The sequence below is a fragment of the Cornus florida genome, unplaced genomic scaffold, assembly GCF_030987335.1.
Source record: "Cornus florida cultivar Cherokee Brave unplaced genomic scaffold, ASM3098733v1 CherokeeBrave_3.0.0_Hap2_Chr03, whole genome shotgun sequence".
Lineage (NCBI taxonomy): Eukaryota > Viridiplantae > Streptophyta > Magnoliopsida > Cornales > Cornaceae > Cornus > Cornus florida.
In genome coordinates, this window is record NW_026775573.1 from 19,302,180 (window position 1) to 19,322,640 (window position 20,461).

The 20,461-nt window shown below is 35.5% G+C and overlaps 2 protein-coding genes across 2 annotated transcripts; one reads left to right on the forward strand and one right to left on the reverse strand.

Annotated features, from left to right (window-relative positions):
• Positions 1-495: 495 nt before the first annotated feature.
• LOC132299805 (uncharacterized) lies at positions 496-5,067 on the forward strand. Its single transcript, XM_059796626.1, has 3 exons — positions 496-1,128; positions 1,211-1,374; positions 4,719-5,067. Exons 1-3 carry the CDS (start codon positions 1,006-1,008, stop codon positions 4,858-4,860), a joined length of 429 nt encoding a protein of 142 aa, XP_059652609.1. The 5' UTR covers positions 496-1,005; the 3' UTR covers positions 4,861-5,067.
• A 3,226-nt stretch (positions 5,068-8,293) lies between these two features.
• LOC132299806 (uncharacterized) lies at positions 8,294-12,205 on the reverse strand. The gene is made up of 9 exons (XM_059796627.1): positions 12,163-12,205; positions 11,603-11,791; positions 11,409-11,510; positions 11,136-11,233; positions 10,926-10,989; positions 10,460-10,726; positions 10,260-10,351; positions 10,076-10,156; positions 8,294-8,703 (listed from the first exon to the last, which is right to left on the reverse strand). Exons 2-9 carry the CDS (start codon positions 11,763-11,765, stop codon positions 8,563-8,565), a joined length of 1,008 nt encoding a protein of 335 aa, XP_059652610.1. The 5' UTR covers positions 11,766-11,791; positions 12,163-12,205; the 3' UTR covers positions 8,294-8,562.
• Positions 12,206-20,461: the final 8,256 nt, after the last annotated feature.

A 20,461-nucleotide genomic window follows, 5' to 3' on the forward strand; every position in this document is an offset into this window, starting at 1 on the left:
TTTCAAAAAGTAAGAAATGTTTAAAAATTAAGAAGATGCCTTACACTTAATTCATCTAATAGTACTTGCATAATAACATGTGCGATTCATATAAAAACCTTTAAAATAAAATAATTTCTTTTAAAAATATTCATCTCTTTATAGAGAGGGTTTATAGATTCACAAGAAAATTTTAGTAGGATCTACTCAAAATTTCGTTAAAAATTTGTGTTTTGTAAGCTCCGTTTTCAACACTTACATTCTGTGTAAGTGTTTTTTAATTTGAATGTGTTAAATAACTAATAAAAATTTAAGTTTTTTAAGGGCATTCTGAAGGCATCATTGGATAAGAGTCAAATTTTACAAGGGAAGTGAACTGATATATTTGAAATTAGAGGGGTAGTATTTGTAATTTAATAGGTCTAATTATCGGCCAAAGGCCCAAAAGCCCACAACGCAACCGAAGGTTTTAAACTTTAATCTCTGTTCAGACATCCTCATAGGGCTAGGGTTCAGCTCAAGAGAAACACCATGGCGGGCGAATCTTCAAAGCGGATGAAGATAGAGTGCGGCGGTTCCGGGAATCCACTGCCACCGCAGCCAGTTCCGTCGCCACCAGGTCCTCCGGTGCCCTTGCCGGTTCTGCCGCAGCCAGTTGAACTTGACGCCATTCAACTTGACGCCATTCCTAACGATCTCCCACGTTTTGGTGTTGTGTGCGTATGTCCTACTGCATACAGGTTCATACTTGACAGAAATGACTATGCTTATCGATTCTCGTGTGAGGATTGCGAGAGGTATTACTTATTCAAAGCCTTTGCTTCTCTGGAGAAGATTCAGCCGCAACCCAAGCCCCAGCTGGAGCTCCCACCACAACTTCCAATAATACAGGCACTAACCTCTTTTTTTTTTTTTGGTTCAATCGACTGACATAGCCATTTTCTTGTTTAGATTGTGAACTGTGAATGTGCGACCTTCCATAATATCAGTGTTTCCAGCAACAATGTCTTTTTGAATGTCCAATGTATGATTTGTCAAGGAGAAGTCAACTTTCATATACTAGAGCAGTATCCGGACTCTGTCTCCAAAGCCCTCACTGCCGCGGAGACCATTCCATATAAAGATTTACCGGACGTTGCGTGTGTTCATGTAAGATTACAATCTTTTCAGCATTAGTTGTTTTTCCCTTTCTTTTCCAATTATAACTCTTTTTTAGGTTTAATTACCGCAGGAGCTACTCTTTACATGTCATTGCTCAAAACGTCACATTATCAAATCATCGTCAGGGGATCTCCGTTTTTCATTTGCCTGCCTCCAATGCAAGTGGAAGTACCTCTTTGTCCTTGCGGGCACATACCAGCTGCTGGACCAGAATTTCTACCAGAATTTCTTCCGGTATATAGTAATGCAGTGTATTTTAATTTTTTGGTCTATTTGAGAAATTGTCTTGTGTTTTGTTTTGATGATTTGTCTGTGGTTGCTTAGTAACATGCCTAAATCATGAAATTATGGTTAAAAAAAAAAAAACATGGCAAGGTGCAAATTGATGGTTGAGTAGACCAAGGGGAGGTTTGTAGTGGGGTTGGGTGGGTGGTGTGATCAGTCATGTGGGAATGTTTGAGTCTATTACCAATTGAAAGCTTGAGGAGAGTATGGAACTCCCCTTGGGACGATAAATAATTTCAATTTAGAAAACAAAAAAAATATACAGTAGGGTTCTACTTTCTACCAAAAAAAAAACCTTAAAGATAGTTTAGCATTGCATCTATTTATTATAAAACAATGCCTCTAATTCTAATTTATTTATTTATTTATTATATGTATAATTTTAGTATTATTTTAGTATTGTTTTTTGTGAGGCTGATATTTCCCAGTTGAGGTATCTGCGATGTGTCTTGGTTTGCTTCTAGGCTGTTTCTGGTTTGAAAGTTAACGTGGGAAAGAGTGTGATTGTTCCTGTGGGGGAAGTTTAGGAGGTGGACACTCTGGCTGCTGTTCTAGGATGTGGGACACAACGCTTTCCCATCTCGTACTTGGGTTTGCCGCTGGGGGACTCGGCTAGGAGGGTGGGAAGTTGGAACCCGGTGATTGAGCGGGTCGAGAGAAGATTAGCGGGTTGGAAAAAACAATATCTGTCAAAGGGCGGTAAAGTTACGTTAGTGAAGAGCACTTTGTCAAGCCTTCCAACGTACTTTCTTTCACTTTTTTGTATTCCAGCCTCTATTGTAGGAAGACTAGAAATGCTCCAACGTAATTTCCTTTGGGGGGGTCGCGGTGAAGAGTTCAAGTATCATCTTGTCAAATGGGAACAGGTTTGCAGGCCTATTTGGTTGGGAGGGCTTGGAATTAGGAGATTGGCCACTTTCAATTGTGCTCTTCTTGGTAAGTGGCTTTGGAGATTTGGTAAGGAAAGACATAGATTATGGAGAAAGGTTATCTCATGTCGCTTTGGGGAGGAGAGAGGAGGGTGGTCAGCTAGATCAGTCAGGTCTGTTGGCGGAGTGGGGGTGTGGAGGGCCATTGGTAAGGGATGGGATGCCTTTTCCAAACATATTAGATTCAGAGTTCGGGATGGAAGAATTGTCCGGTTTTGGGAGGATCCATGGTGTGAGGATAGGCCTTTGCCCTTTTGTTTCCCAGGCTTTTTAGGATTGCTGTTGACAAACATGCAATGGTTGCTAACTATTATCGCCTTGATAGTGGAAGGTTGTCTTGGGATGTGCGTTTCCGGCGAGCTTTTCAGGATTGGGAGCTGGATGATGTCACTGGGTTTTTGGCTCTTCTTTACGGACAGGAGGTGGAGGGGTCTGGGGCAGATTCCTTGATTTGGGTGCCTTCTTCTCAGGGGATGTTCCAGGTCCGGTCCTTTTTTGTGTGCCTTTCTGGTTTTCATGGTACCTCATTCCCATGGAAGACGGTGTGGAGGTCTAAGGCGCCTCTTAAGGTGACCTTTTTTGTGTGGACTGCTGCTTGGAGTAAGATTTTGACATTGGACAACTTGAGAAAGAGAAGACATATCATTGTTAATAGGTGTTGTCTTTGCAAGATTAATGGGGAGTCGGTGGATCATCTTTTGTTGCACTGTCCTGTGGCTCATGATTGTTGGAGTTTGATGTTTGGCCTGTTTGGTATTCATTGGGTCATGCCTCGGACATCTTAGGAGTTGTTAGATATGTGGAGGGGCCAATGGGTGGGGGCTCAGGTCAGAGTTTTTTGGAGGGTGATCCCTTTTTGTATTTGGTGTAGCCTTTGGAGAGAGCGTAATGGAAGATCTTTTGAAGGAAAGGAATCCTCCATTGGGGTGTTAAAATTTTCTATCATTTGTAATTTGTTTTGTTGGGGTCAGGGGAGAGACTACTCCTCTCTTGAGGAGATTGTTGACTTTATGAGTTCTTTGAATTCATAGGCTCCGTTTTGTCTTTGTATAGTTTGGGTCGCGTTCCCCTTTTTGAACGCTTTTTATACAATTTACTTATCAAAAAAAAAAAGAAAGTATTATATTTTATTTGCAAAAGTTGAAACTCGATCACAGACTCAATAAAGTCATTGCCTTAGTTGGATGTAAAGAAGGTACTAATGGATTGCAACACTTGGTCGTCACTACTAGGTTGATAGTTAAAATTTAGAAAAGAGATGAGATTGATTAAGGGCAACAAATATTTGAGTAATGAGTCTAGAGCTTTCTGTTGTTCTCTCAACAACAAATGGATGCTGATTTGAAGGGGTTACCAACTTGAGGCACATAAACACAGGCAAAGGACCAATAACCCAAATGTCCAAAAGGCATGAGAGGTCACCAAGGGGGAGGTTTGTAGCATAGAGAATCAAAAGTGTGATAAGGTTGATGACACTTTTGATTGGGCTGGGTTGATGGCATTTTTTATGATGTTCTTTTTTTTTTTTAGAGAGTTAGAATGAAAACGAAAGAGAAATTCCAACACCCATCTCGCCAATTTCAAGAAATCCACAACTTGATGATAAAGATTTAAGTACAGATAACCATAAAATGTTTAGATCAATTGGAAGTGGAGTTTTTTGGTTTTCCTGCTGCTTCATCAATGGCTGCAGTTTCAACTCCCCGGCTCTTATAAATATATATATATATATATATATATATATATATATATATATATATATTCTAAATCATACATAACAGAGTATAGATAATACTTTATTTGTTTTGTTAAAATCAATAGTTAAGGAAGTTTTGGTTATTAAAATGATTTATAGTTCTATGAATTTTTATTTTGTAATTTAGATTTATGGAAACACGTGAACAAGTAATTTTCAGAGTTTTTAGTATCCTGCTTGTGAGGGGAAAGAGGAAGTTTTTTTTCTTTGTTTTCTTTCCTTTTTTTTTTTTTTTTTCCCTTTCAGTTATACCACCATGTAAGAGAGAGTCTTTCTTTAAGACTGGCGTAATGACGTGGCCTTTCTCTATCATTAGTGTAGTTATTAATTGTTATACCTTGGTTGTTAGCCTTGGGTTGTTTAAGTTTATATTAGTTGTTGATTATATATGCTTAGTTGTTAATGATAGATAGATAGATAGTTAATTGTATACCTTGTTATTGGCTACATTTTGGTTAATGATACTCTGTAGTAGCCCCTTTTATATGTCAAGTTAATTACAGTATGTTGGTTATTAATTGTTATACCTTACTTTTTAGCCTCAGCTTGTTAAGTTTATATTAGTTGTTGATCGTATATGGTTAGTTATTAATGATAGATGACAACAGTTATAGGAAGGAGGATGAACCAAATTGCAGAGATAGTACTCTCCAGAAGGAAAGATCTGTAAGTCACAACTTTGTGTTGGTTTGCTTTTATTGTGGACATTACCTTTATGTGTTTTTTCAGTTTGCTTTCGCCCGTGGATAGTTTTTGCTGAAGAAGATCAAAGTGAATTTTTTTTGGATACATGTATAGTGGGAGGTTTAGTAAGCCCACTGTTTTTAATAATGTGGGCAATGGCCAGAGAGTGAATGGGCAATTTTAAAATTCTTGGAAGCATGTTTGTAATTAATGAATTGACTTTTATTAGTGAATGATCGTTGATAAAATTCTGGGAAGCATGCAAACATTATACGGATGGAGTTGATTGACTTTTATTAGTGAATGATCATTGATTTATTGATTTGTTTGTGAATGAATGAATGTTGAAAAATATGATGTTGGATAACTTGATCAGTTTATCTGCTAGTGTAGTGGTGGGAGTTCTTGTTGGTGTGGTAACATGCCTAAGTATAGTTTTGTAATATGCTACTCAAAGCCACATAATTTTATTTTGGGTAAATTCCACCTACACACCCTCCAAGTTTCATTATTCCACCAACTTCCCTTGAGGTTTGGGTTTACCTAGCAAGTTACTCCCTGTCGTTAAGCCATTGACGGTGTGTGCTGATGTCATCATGAAAAAATCGGTAGAAGGTCAATTTTGCCCTCTAATACTTAAAATGACATCTTTAACCTTATTGACAATGCATAATTACAAAACTATATATACACACACACACTTATGTCATGTATGTGTGTCTGTGTGTGTATGTGTCTGTGTACATGTGTATGCGTATATGTACGTGGTGGTTAGTGGTTGGTGGTCGACCGTGGTGGCAGGTCGAGGTGGAGAAATGGCAAGATTGGTTTTGTAACTCTCCGGATGCTTAGTGGTTGGTGGTCGACCATGGTGGCAGGTCGAGGTGGAGAAATGGCAAGATTGGTATTGTAACTCTCCGGAGATCGCTTCACTCAATTCAGTATGGCGATCCCAACTTAGGTGAAGTTTAGTTCAGTCCAGCGAAGCTTGCAATGGTGGACGGCAGCTGTGATAAGAACCCGTGTCGGAGTGGTTGCACTTCGTCGATCCCAAGACCGGTTATGACAAGGACAACACGAAAGGAAGCTCTGACGACAGTGACTCCCTCTACGATGCTAACTCTTGTCGTAACTCCACCGACCTCTTCGGTGGAAACTGATTTCTCGACTACTGGAGTTCTGTCGCCATCATTTTGTCCGTTCTTCACCACTAAATACGTCGAGCTCAAAGCTAGAATGAACCAAATTTGACAAAACCCAATTCAGTCCAGCGAGCAGCCGTTTAGGCATATCACTAAAGTGGAGAAAAATCCAGCGAACTGTCCTTGCAATTGAACGGTGGGCAGTAAGGACTGAAGCTTGAGGTGCTTGGCGAGGAGTAAGGACTGAAGCTGGAGGTGCCGGCAAAGACTGAACGGCGATTTTGAAAACCTGAGGAACTGAACGATAGGCAATACTCCAAGCAGAGACCAACTTGGCGATTCTCTCCGTCGTCTGATTACCATCCATACACACACCCTAGCTGCAATAGCAACAAAAGAAGCCGGCGATGAGTCAAGACCCTTCTCGTTGCAATACGAACCGAAATCACCGATCTCAGACAACAATATCATCACTGACCCACTTTGAGTTTTGGTCACTGGCGTTTGCATAATTTTTTTCGGTGGTTGCTGTTTGTGTATTCTATCGGTGGCATAGATTCTTTGTTGCCGGCAATAATGAGGAAGAAAGGAAAAAAAAAAATGAAAAAAAGAAGAAAGGATATATGCAATGTGTATGCATGTGTCTGGGGAGTAAAGAGAGAGATAAATAGAGTGTTAAAGTCTTTTCCTTTTAAGTTATAAATTTTTATAAATATTAATATATAATTCAAGGGTAGAATAGTAAAATTATATATTTTCGTAAAATTATACATTTCCGTTAGTAAACTAGACGGTGCGGTTACTGACGAGGTGTAGGTGAAATTATGAAATGTAAAGAGGATTTGTGTGAAATATTGGCAAATGTCAGGGTGTAGGTAAAATTTACCTTTTTATTTTCTTGAAGATTCTTCTTTATATTGCATATGGGAGGACAATGACAAATGGGATCATCAATGTTAGATAAGTTCTTGATGCAAATTTTCGGAAAAAAAAAAAGGTTCTTGATGCAATAGTTGAGGCTGTAAACCACGATAAGAATACTAGCAAAATAAGTGATTATTGTATTAGCATGCCAAATCAATTAAGCAATCTTAATTTCACTTATACTATGTTTGGAAAGAAAAAGTGTAGAGAGAAGAGAAACGAATGGACAAATTTATTTTGTTAAGTAGATAAAAGGAGAATAGGACTCCTTTACGAATTTTTATCCAATCAAAAATGGGTAGAGGACAAGAGGGAAGATAAATGAATTGTTATAGAAGTTTTAAATTAAATACTATCTTAATTTCTACAAGTTTAAAATTACAGTATTATTCTATATAAATTACTCCCTCCGTCCTTTATTAGTAGTCCATTTTTCTCTTTTTACATGTTCCAAATTAGTTGTCCACTTTGAAAAGTCAAAGCATCTTTTCTTTATATTTTCATTATTGTCTTTTATCTTTTTAAAAAATTTCAAACTTTGTAACTATATATATTTAAATTAAAAAGGATAATTTGGTAATTTTAAAAGGGGACAATGCATTAATTGCATATCCCCTTAAAAAGTTATTAAATCAAGAATGGACAATTAAAAAGGGACGGAGGTAGTATAATATTATAAATATTATTGAATATAATGATAAAATAATTAAAACTTTCTCTTTAATTCTCTTGTAACGAACATAGTAAATTAGGAGTTAATTTTTTTCTCTTCTATCCAACAGAACAAAAAGAAGGAAATACATAATCAAAACAGGACATTTAGAGCTAAACGACCGTGTTATTACTAATCTTGACCAGCCTTATAAAATTTAAATGCCTAGGGCATCCAAGGGTATAAAAGGCAAACTAAAAACAAAATGGGGCTCCACAACTTTTTTCAACAAAATAGTTTACATATTTTGCATCCCACAGTCCATTTGGGTATGAATCTCCAGGTATTAGCGTGCTTTCTCTCTAAAAGAAAGAAGCCATCATATCATTTAAATTTCTAGATTTATTGAAATAAATTCCATTATTTCAATTTATCTTAAACCTAGTTTCTCCCCAAACCTCCAACTTAGCTTTATCTCCTTCTCTGGTTTCATCGACTAAAACAATTTCATTAACCATCTCATATTCGACCAATGATGATGATCCTTGAAGGAAGCCTACAATTATTCAAAATTCACTTGTTTAGTTAAAATGTCCCGATACTGGACAGTTTTTCTTGACTGAACCTAAAAAGGCAACGTTTAACATTTTCAAAGTGTATTTTTTCTTTGGCATACCTGAACATTCTAACAGAACACACACACACCGTAAATCTCCAAGCTATCAAACATGTATAAATATGCGCAGACACATGAAATATTCATCGACTCTTTTCTTGTGTTTTCAGTTACAATTAACTATGAGTTCGTCTAGACGCATAATGAATCATCAAGATAAACTGATACCATAAATCTCCTCTCATAAGACATATCAACAATCCACTATCGAAGATACCTAAGATTTCCGTTGTTCAACTTGACATTACACAAAAAAGTTAGATGGCAACAAGAAAGTTACACAGTTACTTTTCACAAACCCATATTTGTAAGTCAGATTGGAGGAGAAGAACCACAAGTATCATCAAAGCTGAACCACTAAGCAACAAGTCCTGTTAATATCTGGTTTTTTTAATTCTCGGCCCAGAAGAAAGAGTCTTAGCTCCAGCATCTGGTTTCATTCCTTCGTGCTTGGCAGATGGCAGAGACCCAATCATCCCAAATCTGGTGGCCACTCCATCCTCTGCGGCTACCCTCTACACATTGGGGAAAATGGTGAATTTAACCAAGGATACGTTTCAGGAAAAAATCGTAAACAACACCGATAATGCAATTCTTAAAGCCACATCATCAAAAGACATCATGAAAGCCTGTAAAAGCAGAATTAGCCCTTCAATACTCAGCTGTGAGAAAGTCACATCCAAGTTCCAAACTAAAGAGCAGATAACCAATTATTTCTTGCAAATGCAATGAAGAAGCAGACCCAAGCAATTAACTGGGAATACAACATGTTATTTTAAATGGACCATGGGAGATCCCATGGCAGCAAATGCATTATGATTCTACCTGCATAGAAAGACAAACATTCAGGGAAAAAAATACCATTGTTACAAATTGTATATACATATAATAATGCAATAAGAGAAACAAATAAATGCTGCACAAAATATAATCCCTTATAGAACATACTTATTTCTTTGGTTTTTTCCCCAATTTTAGAGTTATACTAATACGCGATGTTATAATATCAAATTAAGAATCAAATCACAGAATTATCAGAGTGCATGAACTTTTCAGTCCTGCAATCAACGACGCCTATCAAACTGAAGAAACAAACTTGTAAGACGATTGTAGGATCAGCCATAATACGATAGACAATCAAGAATTTAATGTCCTGGCATGGGTTAAACAAAGATGTCAAGAAAGCAAAGAACATGTGACATCCCACATAACTTGGGAAGACAAGTTGCTGGCATTTATAAGGGAGGATGCAAGGAAGCTATGTTACCTGGACTTGCCATGTTAGACCTCAAGGTCCCTGTTGTGCCCACGACACGGACATCGACATATAATATGGGTCAAACACACTTTCGAAACTATCAGAGTCGATTGAAGAAATGCTCATGGAAAACTGTTTCGGTGGATTCTTGTGATGGATTTTGAAATTTTTATTTAAGAGATTGACTGTCATCTGACATTTCCATGCAGGTTTCTGGTTCGAAAATAGTTTATATATATAAAGTTTTGAAATTGTTCTTATATGAGACAATTTCACTCAAATTCAATTACTTATAAAAAATAAAAAAAATAAAAAAAAAATCACTCAAATTCAACTCAACCTTATAAATTAAGCAGTCACAGTGTTTATTATTAGATCCCTATCCTTAAAATAATTTATTGGTGTAGGATAGGCCCCTAAGAGCAAGAAGTGAAACCAAAAGACTTTGGTATGATACAAACATTCCTCAAAAAAATAAATAAATAAAAATTAATTATATTGAATCAATTTATGGTCATAAGTGGGATCCTCCACTTACTTATAAATTAAAAAAATTACCAATAAATAAATAAAAAACAATTTATGGTCATGCTTCTATAGAGACTACAAAAGAACATCAAGTCAAATACCTTCCCTTTGATCCCTTTAGCAGTAGTATGCAATGCTTCACCCATTGTCTTATGTTCTTCTTTCATCTCTAATAGAACCACCTATTTCTCAAACAAAGGCAACATAAAAATTATGTAACCAAAAGATGAAAAGAAATCCAATCCCCTAATTGATAAACTTCTCCATCAGAAATAAGAAACTTACTCCGCCGGTGCTACCCCTAGCTGTAGAAGAAGTGTGATACATTCCTTCGGGTCCACCAGGTGCGACACTTGGGAGGCTGAAGGTCTGGTTACCTGTGGAATGAACCACAATTTGTTTACTTATTAGCAAAAAAACTATGATGACATATACATTCAAAACAAAGGCGCATAGGATCAATTAAATGCAAAAACACCAGGTACCACAATCATTTTCACTGGGGGAAGTAATAATCGGTTTATCAACTGAGAATGAAAGCTTCTGAGAGTTATCATCAGAGTGCAATTCTTCAACAGCTATTTCCTTCAACTGCCGCTCAGAACTAGATTTTCCATCAAATTGGTGATAAAGACGTGAAGCAGGATTTAAAAAAAATGGACGAACAGTGAAGAATGGGTCATCAAATGGATTGTTTTCTAAATTTTCTTGAAGGATCACTGCTACTTCACGCAAGCTAGGATACAAGTCACCTGAACAAAAATAGACCGCAATACCTTAGAATCAAAAGCAGCATATGGAATCCAACATAACAGTGTTTGTGTGTGAAAACCAAGAACTACAAATATGTGTGTGTGTAGATGCAAACATTAATTTATCAGTCAATAAACCCAAAATTACAACCCCGAACTCATACAACTCTATAAATAAACCAAATTTAGGTACACTAACATAGATTTTGCAGTGGTTGACTCATTGTCTTATCTCCTTCTTCTCTCGTCTCTAATAGACCCACCTATTTCTCAAACAAAGGCAACATAAAACATATGTAACCAAAACATAAAAAATAAAAGAGAAAAAGAAAAACATAAACCTTTCATTAACCATAAGAAATCCAATCCCCTAATTGATAAACTTCTACATCAGAAATAAGAAACTTACTCCATCACAGGTGCTAGCACCCCTAGCCATAGAAGAAGTGTGGCAGATTCCTTCGGGTCCACCAGGTGCATCACTTTGGAAGCTGAAGCTCTGGTTCCCTGTGGAATGAACCACAATTTGTTCTACTTGTTAACAAATAAACTATTATGATATATACATTCATAACAAAGTCGCATAGGATTAATTAAATGCAGACACCAGGTACCACTAGCATTTTCACTGGGGAATGTAATGGCGTGTTTTCGCTTGAGATAGAATGCTTATAAGTGTTACCTTCATAGTGTAATTCTTTGTGGGTTATAGCAGGATCAGTGAACGATGGGTGCTCATATGGATCTTCTTTTCGAAATAACAACATTTTACGAATGAGGTCACCTGAACAAAAGTTAGCCCAAAATACCTGAGTGTCAAAAGCAGCACAAAAATATAGGGGCATAGGATTAACTAAAAACAAAGACACCAAGTACCACTAGCTTTTTCACTGGGGGTAGTAGTAATAGGGTTTTTCAGAAAGTTAAAACCAGGGTTCAATTTCTCGGAAATCCGTCTAGCGCGTACAGCCGCAAATAAATAAGATGAATCAAAGAAAGGGTGATCAAATGGATTGTTTAGTTTAAAGGGCGCTGCCATTATACTCCAGCTAAGAAACAGGTCACCTGAACAAAAATTAGACCAAAATACCTCAGAATCAAAAGCAGCATATGGAATCCAATATAACAGTGTATGTGTGAAAACCCAGAAATACATATACATATATATATATATATATATATATATATATATATTTGTGTGTACTTTATCAGTCAACAGACCCAAAATTACAATCCAGAATTCATAGAACTGTGTAAATAAACCAAATTTATGTGCCCTAACATAGATTTTGTATTCAAATCTCGGTGCGGAACAGAGATTATAAACGATGTAAGCAAACACAAATATAATCATCTTTCAAATAACATAACACTAGCAAAATTTAGTGAAAATAAAAAAAAAAAAAAAATATGGTTAAGATAGGAAGGTACTCCACCAGATTTATTCTCCTTCTCCTTCTCTCTCTCTCCGAGTCTTGAAGAGTTGTGTAGCATTGTTTTTATAGGCTAATAAAGGTATGGCAAATTTTTTGGAAACTTCCCAGCGCTTTATTTTTTAAAAAAATAAAAATAAAAATAAAATTTGAGATATTTCTAAACAAAAAATATGATATTTTGTCACAAATATGTCAAAAATATAAATAATTAATATTTTCTTGCTCATTCTATTAATATAATTAGGGCAAATTACACAAACTAGCTGCGAGATTTCTATATTGTGCGAGTTATAGCAATATTACAAGAAGGTCCGTATGGACTGTTTGACTACAAAAAATAAATATAAATTTACACTTTTGACTTTACAATTAAAGTATTTATTTTTAAATAAAAAAATAAAAGATACTATATATTGAAAATTTTCATTTTTGCCCCTGGGTACAGTGCTTCTCTACCACATCTTTCCTCTTTTCTCTCTCTAAACACATCATTCCACCCTCTCTCCACTGTAACATCCACCACCTCCCTCTGCTTCTGCCTCCGCCCCCACCCCCTTCAGCCCTTTAACACCACCACGTTAACACCACAAGATCAAAGATCTTATCTCATCTCTCTCGTCTGGAGGAAGAGCAGCGGCAGCGACGAGGCCTTCATCCTCTCTCTCCCGGCAACGCCTACAACACACATACTACAATCCCATCATCGTTGTCCTCACCCAACCAAACCCTAATTGTCAAATTACAAACCCGTAACCAAAACCAATTCACAAAACCCAAACACAAGACCCAAACCACCAAACCCCAACACAGATCAAAGCCAAGCCAAGCTAATCCAAAACCGTCACCACTGCCAAAAATTATCTTGCCGTAGTCAGAATATCACGGTCGTCACCAAGCCTGTTAGTTGTAACCGGAGTCGCATCTCGCCGCCATGAAATGCAATAAAGGAATTGCCGATTCGTTCCCCGATCTGAAGCGTCAACGCGTCGAGGATGTCTCTATCTATCTATATATATATATACACACACTTCAATCTCATATATATATATATATATATATATATATATATATATATATATATATTGTTGGGATTTATATGCCCTAGCATAGCAAATTCCTGTTTGGATTAAAGTGACATATGTTCCTGACGTTTCTGAAATATTTATATTTTGTACAATTAGTGAATTCAAAGTATTATGTTTCGATTCATTATAGAATTGATAGTGTCCTCTTGATTACAAGAGATATTTATATATGTATGTGATGGCGATCAATACATGAATATAAATAGTAATCATAAATTGTTCATAGTCGGTAATTATGGATGGAATCATAATTAATTAAGACTTGAACTGGATCCGCGTTAGGTTAACATATATTGCGAGAGCCATCGTATGCAATTGTTCCCTATCACCGTCATGGCATTTGACTCTTAAGTATGAGAAAAATATAGACTCTTTTATTAATTAATAATTACTTTGATTTGTTTGGCGGATTCTTTGGGATCCTTAGACCGACACTTTGGGTAGTTATGTAATTAATAGTTAGAGAATTATATTTTCAATATTTGCATCATTGCTACTTGTATTTATTTTGTATTAATTATGGTTGATCACAAAGTAAATTCGAAGGCCTTCGTGTGTTTTTAGACAAAATGATTTATTATATATTTATTTATTTAAATTATTATTTTTGTCAAACAAATGTTTTATTGTGATCGAGCCAGAAATAATTAAAGGTACCAAAATAAATATATTAATTAAGTAGTCGGATTGATGGCTTTATTTATCCGATAACTAATTATGCATAGAAGGGTCAAAGTGCAATATTGACTTAGAGGTTATTTATTATTTAATTGGAGTTCAATTAATTTCTTTTAGTGGAGTAGAAATTAATTTATGAATTAATTGAATTGGGTTCATGGACCGGGCCAATTATTAATTCATTGTAGCCAATAAAATAATAAGCCCAATAGATTCTCACTCATAGCCCAACTTGATATTGGAATCATATTAGATTTGAGACATATGAATTAGAGATTGAGAAGGATTTGTTGTTTCCTTTTCTTTATCTTTATGTTGCCTATAAATATACATGGTCTATGTATATTATTGGGGTGATTTTTGGAAGAAGGAAAAATGAATCTATCTTCTCTCTCTAGAAAATTAAGGTTTACGTTCTCATCTAATGGAGGCTCCCACAAGCCTAGTTTTCCAAAGTCATCCATGGAGGCTTATGAGTGATTCCTAAAGGCAAAACAATTACCAAGAAGATGAAGATCAAAGGAGAAGGCATCTTGCTAAGGGATCTACAATAAGTGGAATATTCATTTTAGAGGAAAGATTTAAAGGTTTACTCAGACCTTTAATGTAAGTATTCAATCTTTAATTGAATGATACATCATATTTTATTTTTGCATAAAACTTGTCTCTATGTGATGAATCAAGATCTATGATTCAAAATCCCTCGAAAATTTTTTTAAAACTAGCACGTTCCCCAACAGTGGTATCAGAGCATGGTTTGATTCATTACTAGAGATCATGTTTTTATCAAAATTCATCATTCATGGATCCAATTTTGATATGCATATATTTATTTATTGATGTATGAATTAATATATTGATATATAATGATGTATGCATAATTGTGAATGGATGATGATGTGTGTTTGAGCCATGGATGAAGCTTATAGGTTTATTGAATGTAATTTTATATTTGGATGAATGTAATTAAGGCTTTGATTTAGTCGTTTGAAAGTTCAATGATGTAATTTAATTTTTTCCATTGTATTTCAAAGTGTAAATATTTTTTAAAGCCATGTAATATTCATCAAAGAGTGCTATGAAGCTTCAAGGAGGTTCAAGAGGGTTAAATTAGGCTTCAGGAATTTTTTAGAATTTTTCTGGGATTTTTCTGAATTTTTAAAGGGCCTAATTTAATTTCTGAAATTTTTTAATTAATTTTCTGGAATTTTTTAGGCATTTTCCCGGCGACTGGAGCGTCGCCGACGTCAAGGGCAGCACCGGAGGTAGGAGGCTGATCAGGTGAGGCACATTACATATGCGCTTGGATCAACAGCCATTGGATTGCAATCAGAGGCTAAGAGATAATCAGGTGCTTCGAGGCTGGAATGCACCGCCAATGGACTGGCGTGTGGTCTTCACGCGCCAGAGGCAAGTCAGCGCCACATGGCGCGTGCCAGAGCGTGGAACGCGCTGGTAACTTCCCCACGCGCGTGGAGGGGCGTCGGAGCGCGTGACACTCGTGCTGACCTCCTCCCAGTGCGTGCAGACGCGTGGGAGGGCGTGACACGCGCTGGAAACCTCCTAGAGTGCTTGCAGGTTGTTCAGATGGGTTTTGAGGCGTCCAATTGTGTTTGGTGGCACATTGGATCGAGTTACAACCTCCTGCAGGTATATACAAGCATTTGGAAGACCCTCGTGCAGTGATTAGAGCAATTAAATGTTAAAAGCTAAATCCATTGGCCATTTAAATTGCTTCTGTCTGTTGTTTATTTATTTATGTGATGCATGGAATAGATAATTGTTTATTAATTATTATTCATGCATTGGATCCATGATATTTATTTAAATGACTTGATTTATATTAATTAAAATATGAAAATTAATTGGATTTGATTACTAATTGATTTGAGGGCACTTATTGGGAAACAAAATTATTTTTTTTTGTAAATTATTTTTAAAGTGTGCCTCAAATTAAATATTAGTGAATCATTTATAGTTCAAATATTTTCTAAATTTAAATGGATTAAAATCAAGGCATTTTGCATGCATTATATCATGTAAATGAATAAATTTAAAACCCTAATTATGAATGATTAAAAAATTGAGTGGGAGCGGGAATTTTTATACATTGCACCATGGCCTTCGTTATTAAAACCATTGTAATTAGATCTTTAAAAATAAGGATCCACGCATGATTTGAAGAGTCTTAATATTATAAGAATGGTTATCTTATGAAAATAATAATATTAAATGTTCATTGTAATTAGATCTTTAAAAATAAGGCCCTACGCATGATTTAAAGAGTCTAGATTATAATGACAAGATATTTAATATTTTATTTTTCATTAGAGTTTTAATAACGTTATACACTCAATCTAAAATCAATAGTGTTAGCTCCCCAACGGAGTGGTCTACACTGGGTGATTTTAGAAAGGCTAAACATAATCGGGAATCATTTCATATAGATAGACAAGACATTGTCTTAAGAGATATGGAAATGATGGGATTTGCCCGCCAATTGCAATAATGAACTTCGCCAACCGAATAAGTTATTGGCGTATTGGTTATCCGATTTTTCATGCAGTGGTTAAGGGACCCACATACTTTTTTAATGGAAGTGCTCACCTAATAGCAAATGAATCTCAATAATGGTAATAATGAACTCCTCCAATAGGATAAGTTATTGACGTATTGATTGTGTGATTTATTATGCTATGGAGTTGAGGGACTCGCATTAATTAAAAGGGATTGTTTACCAATAATGATAATGATCTCTTATTCTATTGAGATTTATTATATTATGTGGTTAACAAACTCATTTTAATTTTAAACATGCATGATAGTATTTAATAATTCATCTTGCATATTGTGTGAATGCATTTATATTTAGATTAATTATGTCTAATCCAGTTTATCTGCTTGCTCACATATTCAATGTGACTGGACCTCATTTATATTGACTGGAAAATGAACTTAGATATTTTATTCACAACGTAAGGGTACAAAATGTATTTAATACTCTTATACCTAATCCTTTTACTTTGAGATACCGAATTTGACATTAATGCTTTTAATAAATTAGATAAGACAAATGATATGACTTGGTACAATATTCTAGAGTCTATCTCGAATATACTCCAAAGCTAACATTTGCATTATTTTATTTTCTTCAAGTATCATGTTAAAAGTTAATGAGGTGTTTTGGTGAGATTAGATAGAGCATATGCCTAAGTACTATGTCAAATTTAAATACTATCTAGACAGCCTGAGGAACTCTAGTTTGATATCAGATTTTGAAAAATGATTGTTTATTATTTAAAAATTGAACTGGAGGTCAATAGGGCTGACTTGAAAGATAAGTTTCAAATTGACATGATTATTGCCTTGTTACCAAACTCGTTCGACTCTGTTAGAGTGGACTAAATAAGGAATCAGTTTGAGTTCACACTCGCTGATATTCTTATAGAATTAGTAACAGATGAAGGGATAATCAAGAGTATGGGCGTTCCTATCAAGCTAACTTAGTCTATACCATTTTCTTCTAGGCCCAAGTGGATGGGCAAGGCAAAGACGAAGGATGATAATAGGACTAGGCTAGCACAAAACATGGGTATCTAAAAGGTTAAAAGGAATAAGACAGTGAATGTTGAGGGCGAAGGAAATTGTTTCTTTTGCCGCTAACTATGACACTCAAGGACGAACTGTCTAAGCAATGACGTGGCATAGGAAAATATATATTTAATCATTGAGCCATGTTATGTGGTTGTATCTATTAATTCCTGAAGGATAGATTCTGGAGCCACTAAACATGTTTGCAATTCGTTGTAAGGATTTCAGGAATCCAGAAGCCTCGATGATATGGAATATATTTGTACTTGACCCGATGACAAGGTTGTAGCTAAGTCAGTGGGAGTATTACATCTGAAATTAAAAAATATGAAGATATTAGTATTAGAGAACTATCTTTATGCACAAAAGTAAGACGCTATCTAATTATTGTTTCACTTGTGGTTTATAAAAACTGAATTGTTATTTAGTAAAACTGCTTTTATAAAATTGAATAGATATGCGATTGCTTCTGGTGCATTGAAAGATGGTTTATGTACTATAATCACAAACTCTTAAGATTTGCAGGATGTAGAAACTAATGTTACATCTTCTAGATTGAATGTTAAAAGAAAAATTGTTATTTCTGACTCATTGTATTTTTAGTGTCTATTATTGAGTTGTAATAAATCAAAATGAGATTCAAAGATTGGTCAAAGAATGTTTATTACCTAGTGAGGCAGAGGAGCCTAATTCAAACTTGTGAATCCTATTTTGAAGAATGGATAACTCTAAGGGCTTAATCAGCCAGATGAAATAGACATAAAGGACAATTGGAATCGATACACACAGACACGTGTGGTCTTATGAACATCCAAGCAAGATTTCTCACGTTTTGGATAAATTTATCTTATGCGACACAAGTCTTAAATTTTTGGTATATTCTGAAAGTGTCAAGACTAACGTGGAGCACAAATTAGGTAAACTTATCAAAACACTTCGATCTGATTGTGGATATGAGTATTTCTTGGGATAGTACAAAGACTATATAGTCAATGAGGGTATTGTAAGACCCCTAGTTTTAAAAGGGTTATAATTGGAATTTTAATATTCATTTCATTGTTTTCATTATTTATTTTATTTGTTTTTGGTATTTATGTGGTTAGGCTTTTCTGAATTAAATTAAGTGTTGGGTGAATTTAAATGGTTATACATTAAATTGATTTGTTAGTTGTTTTATTTTTCCTTGGTTTAATTGGTAATTGTGATATTTAAATTAATTGGATTTTTATTTTATTATTTGAATTGTTGGACCTATTTGTAATTATTTGAATTATTTGCGTTAATGATATTATTATTTGACTGAATGGATTTATTGGTGATTATTGGTATTGGTTGCGTTAATTTCATTATTGGGTTTAAATTATTGTAATTAAGTTAAGTGAGTTTTTAGACGTCACCTAAGTGTAGCCGACATAGGTTTTAAACGTAGGCTCTGTTTATGGGCCGACTAGTATTTAGATTAGGGCTCTGTTTTTAATCCTACAGGGAATAGGGTTTCAATTAAGTCTATATATATATAGAGCAGTATGTCACCTTAGGGTTTTAGTAATCACAGACCTTATTTACGTTCAGAGTATTGAGAGAACAACAGAGAGGAACAGAGAGGGGTCGTGAGAAACAAACAGAGCTACTTTGGTGAGGGTTTGGCCGTGGCTTACAGGACGAACGTAGGAGAAGGGAAGATGGAGCAATAGGAGATTTAACAGTGAATGGGATCGCCGGAAAAACTTAGAACGACGGCAACAGAGTTTTGAATCCAAAACTGTAAAGGCAAGTTCTCTCCTTTCTCTCTCCCGTTGGCCTGTGTTCTGTGCATCCTAGATATCTCTAGGATTTTAATTGGATATTAAATGGATCTTACATGCTTTATATAGGTTAAATTAAGTAGTTATATATGTGTTGAAATTAAACTGAAATTGTTCTGGAAAGTTTGGGTCAGTGGTTGATTTGTAAGCATGTTTGAATCGGTAATAGTTTATATGTTTCTTTTGAATGCAAACTGTTTTAAATAAATAACTGGAATGATGTAAGATGAAATTTAGACCCTTAGGTTCAGTTTTAATAAAGGATAGAGGAGGTGAAAGCAGCCGGAGACGGTGCAGAAGGCCGTAGAAGTGGCAGAAACATAGACGGTTCTCAGAGAGGGAGAGAGCCGGCTCCATGGAAGAGGGAGCCGGCTCCCCCCAAGAGTGGAGCCACCTCTAGGGAAAGGGGAGCAGGCTCCACCCTTCTAGAGCCGGCTCTAATAAATATTGGAGCCTGCTCCATCATTTTTTTGGAGCCTGCTCAACTAGTTTAAGAGCAGGCTCTCCTTTTATGCGTGAAATCTGATGGTTTGGGCACTGTTTGGAACTTTAAATTGTCGCAAGGACTGAAATAAAATTTTTAAGAGTAATTTCAAGGGGTTTTAAACTCTCTAATTGGGAAATTTGGTTTATAGAGCAATTAGAATAAACAGTATAAAAATAAGCAACTTTGCACGCTGCAAACGAATAGGAAGGACTAATTTGCTAAATCTTGTTTTAAAAATCTAACGGATTGTAGTGTAGACTCCAAAAATTATAATGGGTTGTTTTAGAGCCTAATATGCATAATTAGTGTCCTTGGGCTCATGGATTTAACCGTAGAGAAGTATACAACGGTGTAGGCTGCTAACGGATGAAGGGGGTTTAATTGCCTAAATTAGTTTTAGCAATTTAACGGAATATGTATATATTTATAAATCTTGTTGGGGTGGCATGCTAGGATTATTTAATTAACAAGTTTGATCTAGGCATATCCTGGATGTTAATTGTTGAAATACTAAATACTTTTCTGGAATGCATGGACTTAAGCTTGTAATCTTAATTGCGGTAACATTGAGCATTTCACTGCAATTACTTGGATTAGGGTTTGGACTTAAATTGCTAAACTAGTACTTAGGTTCTGTCAATCTAATTGGATGT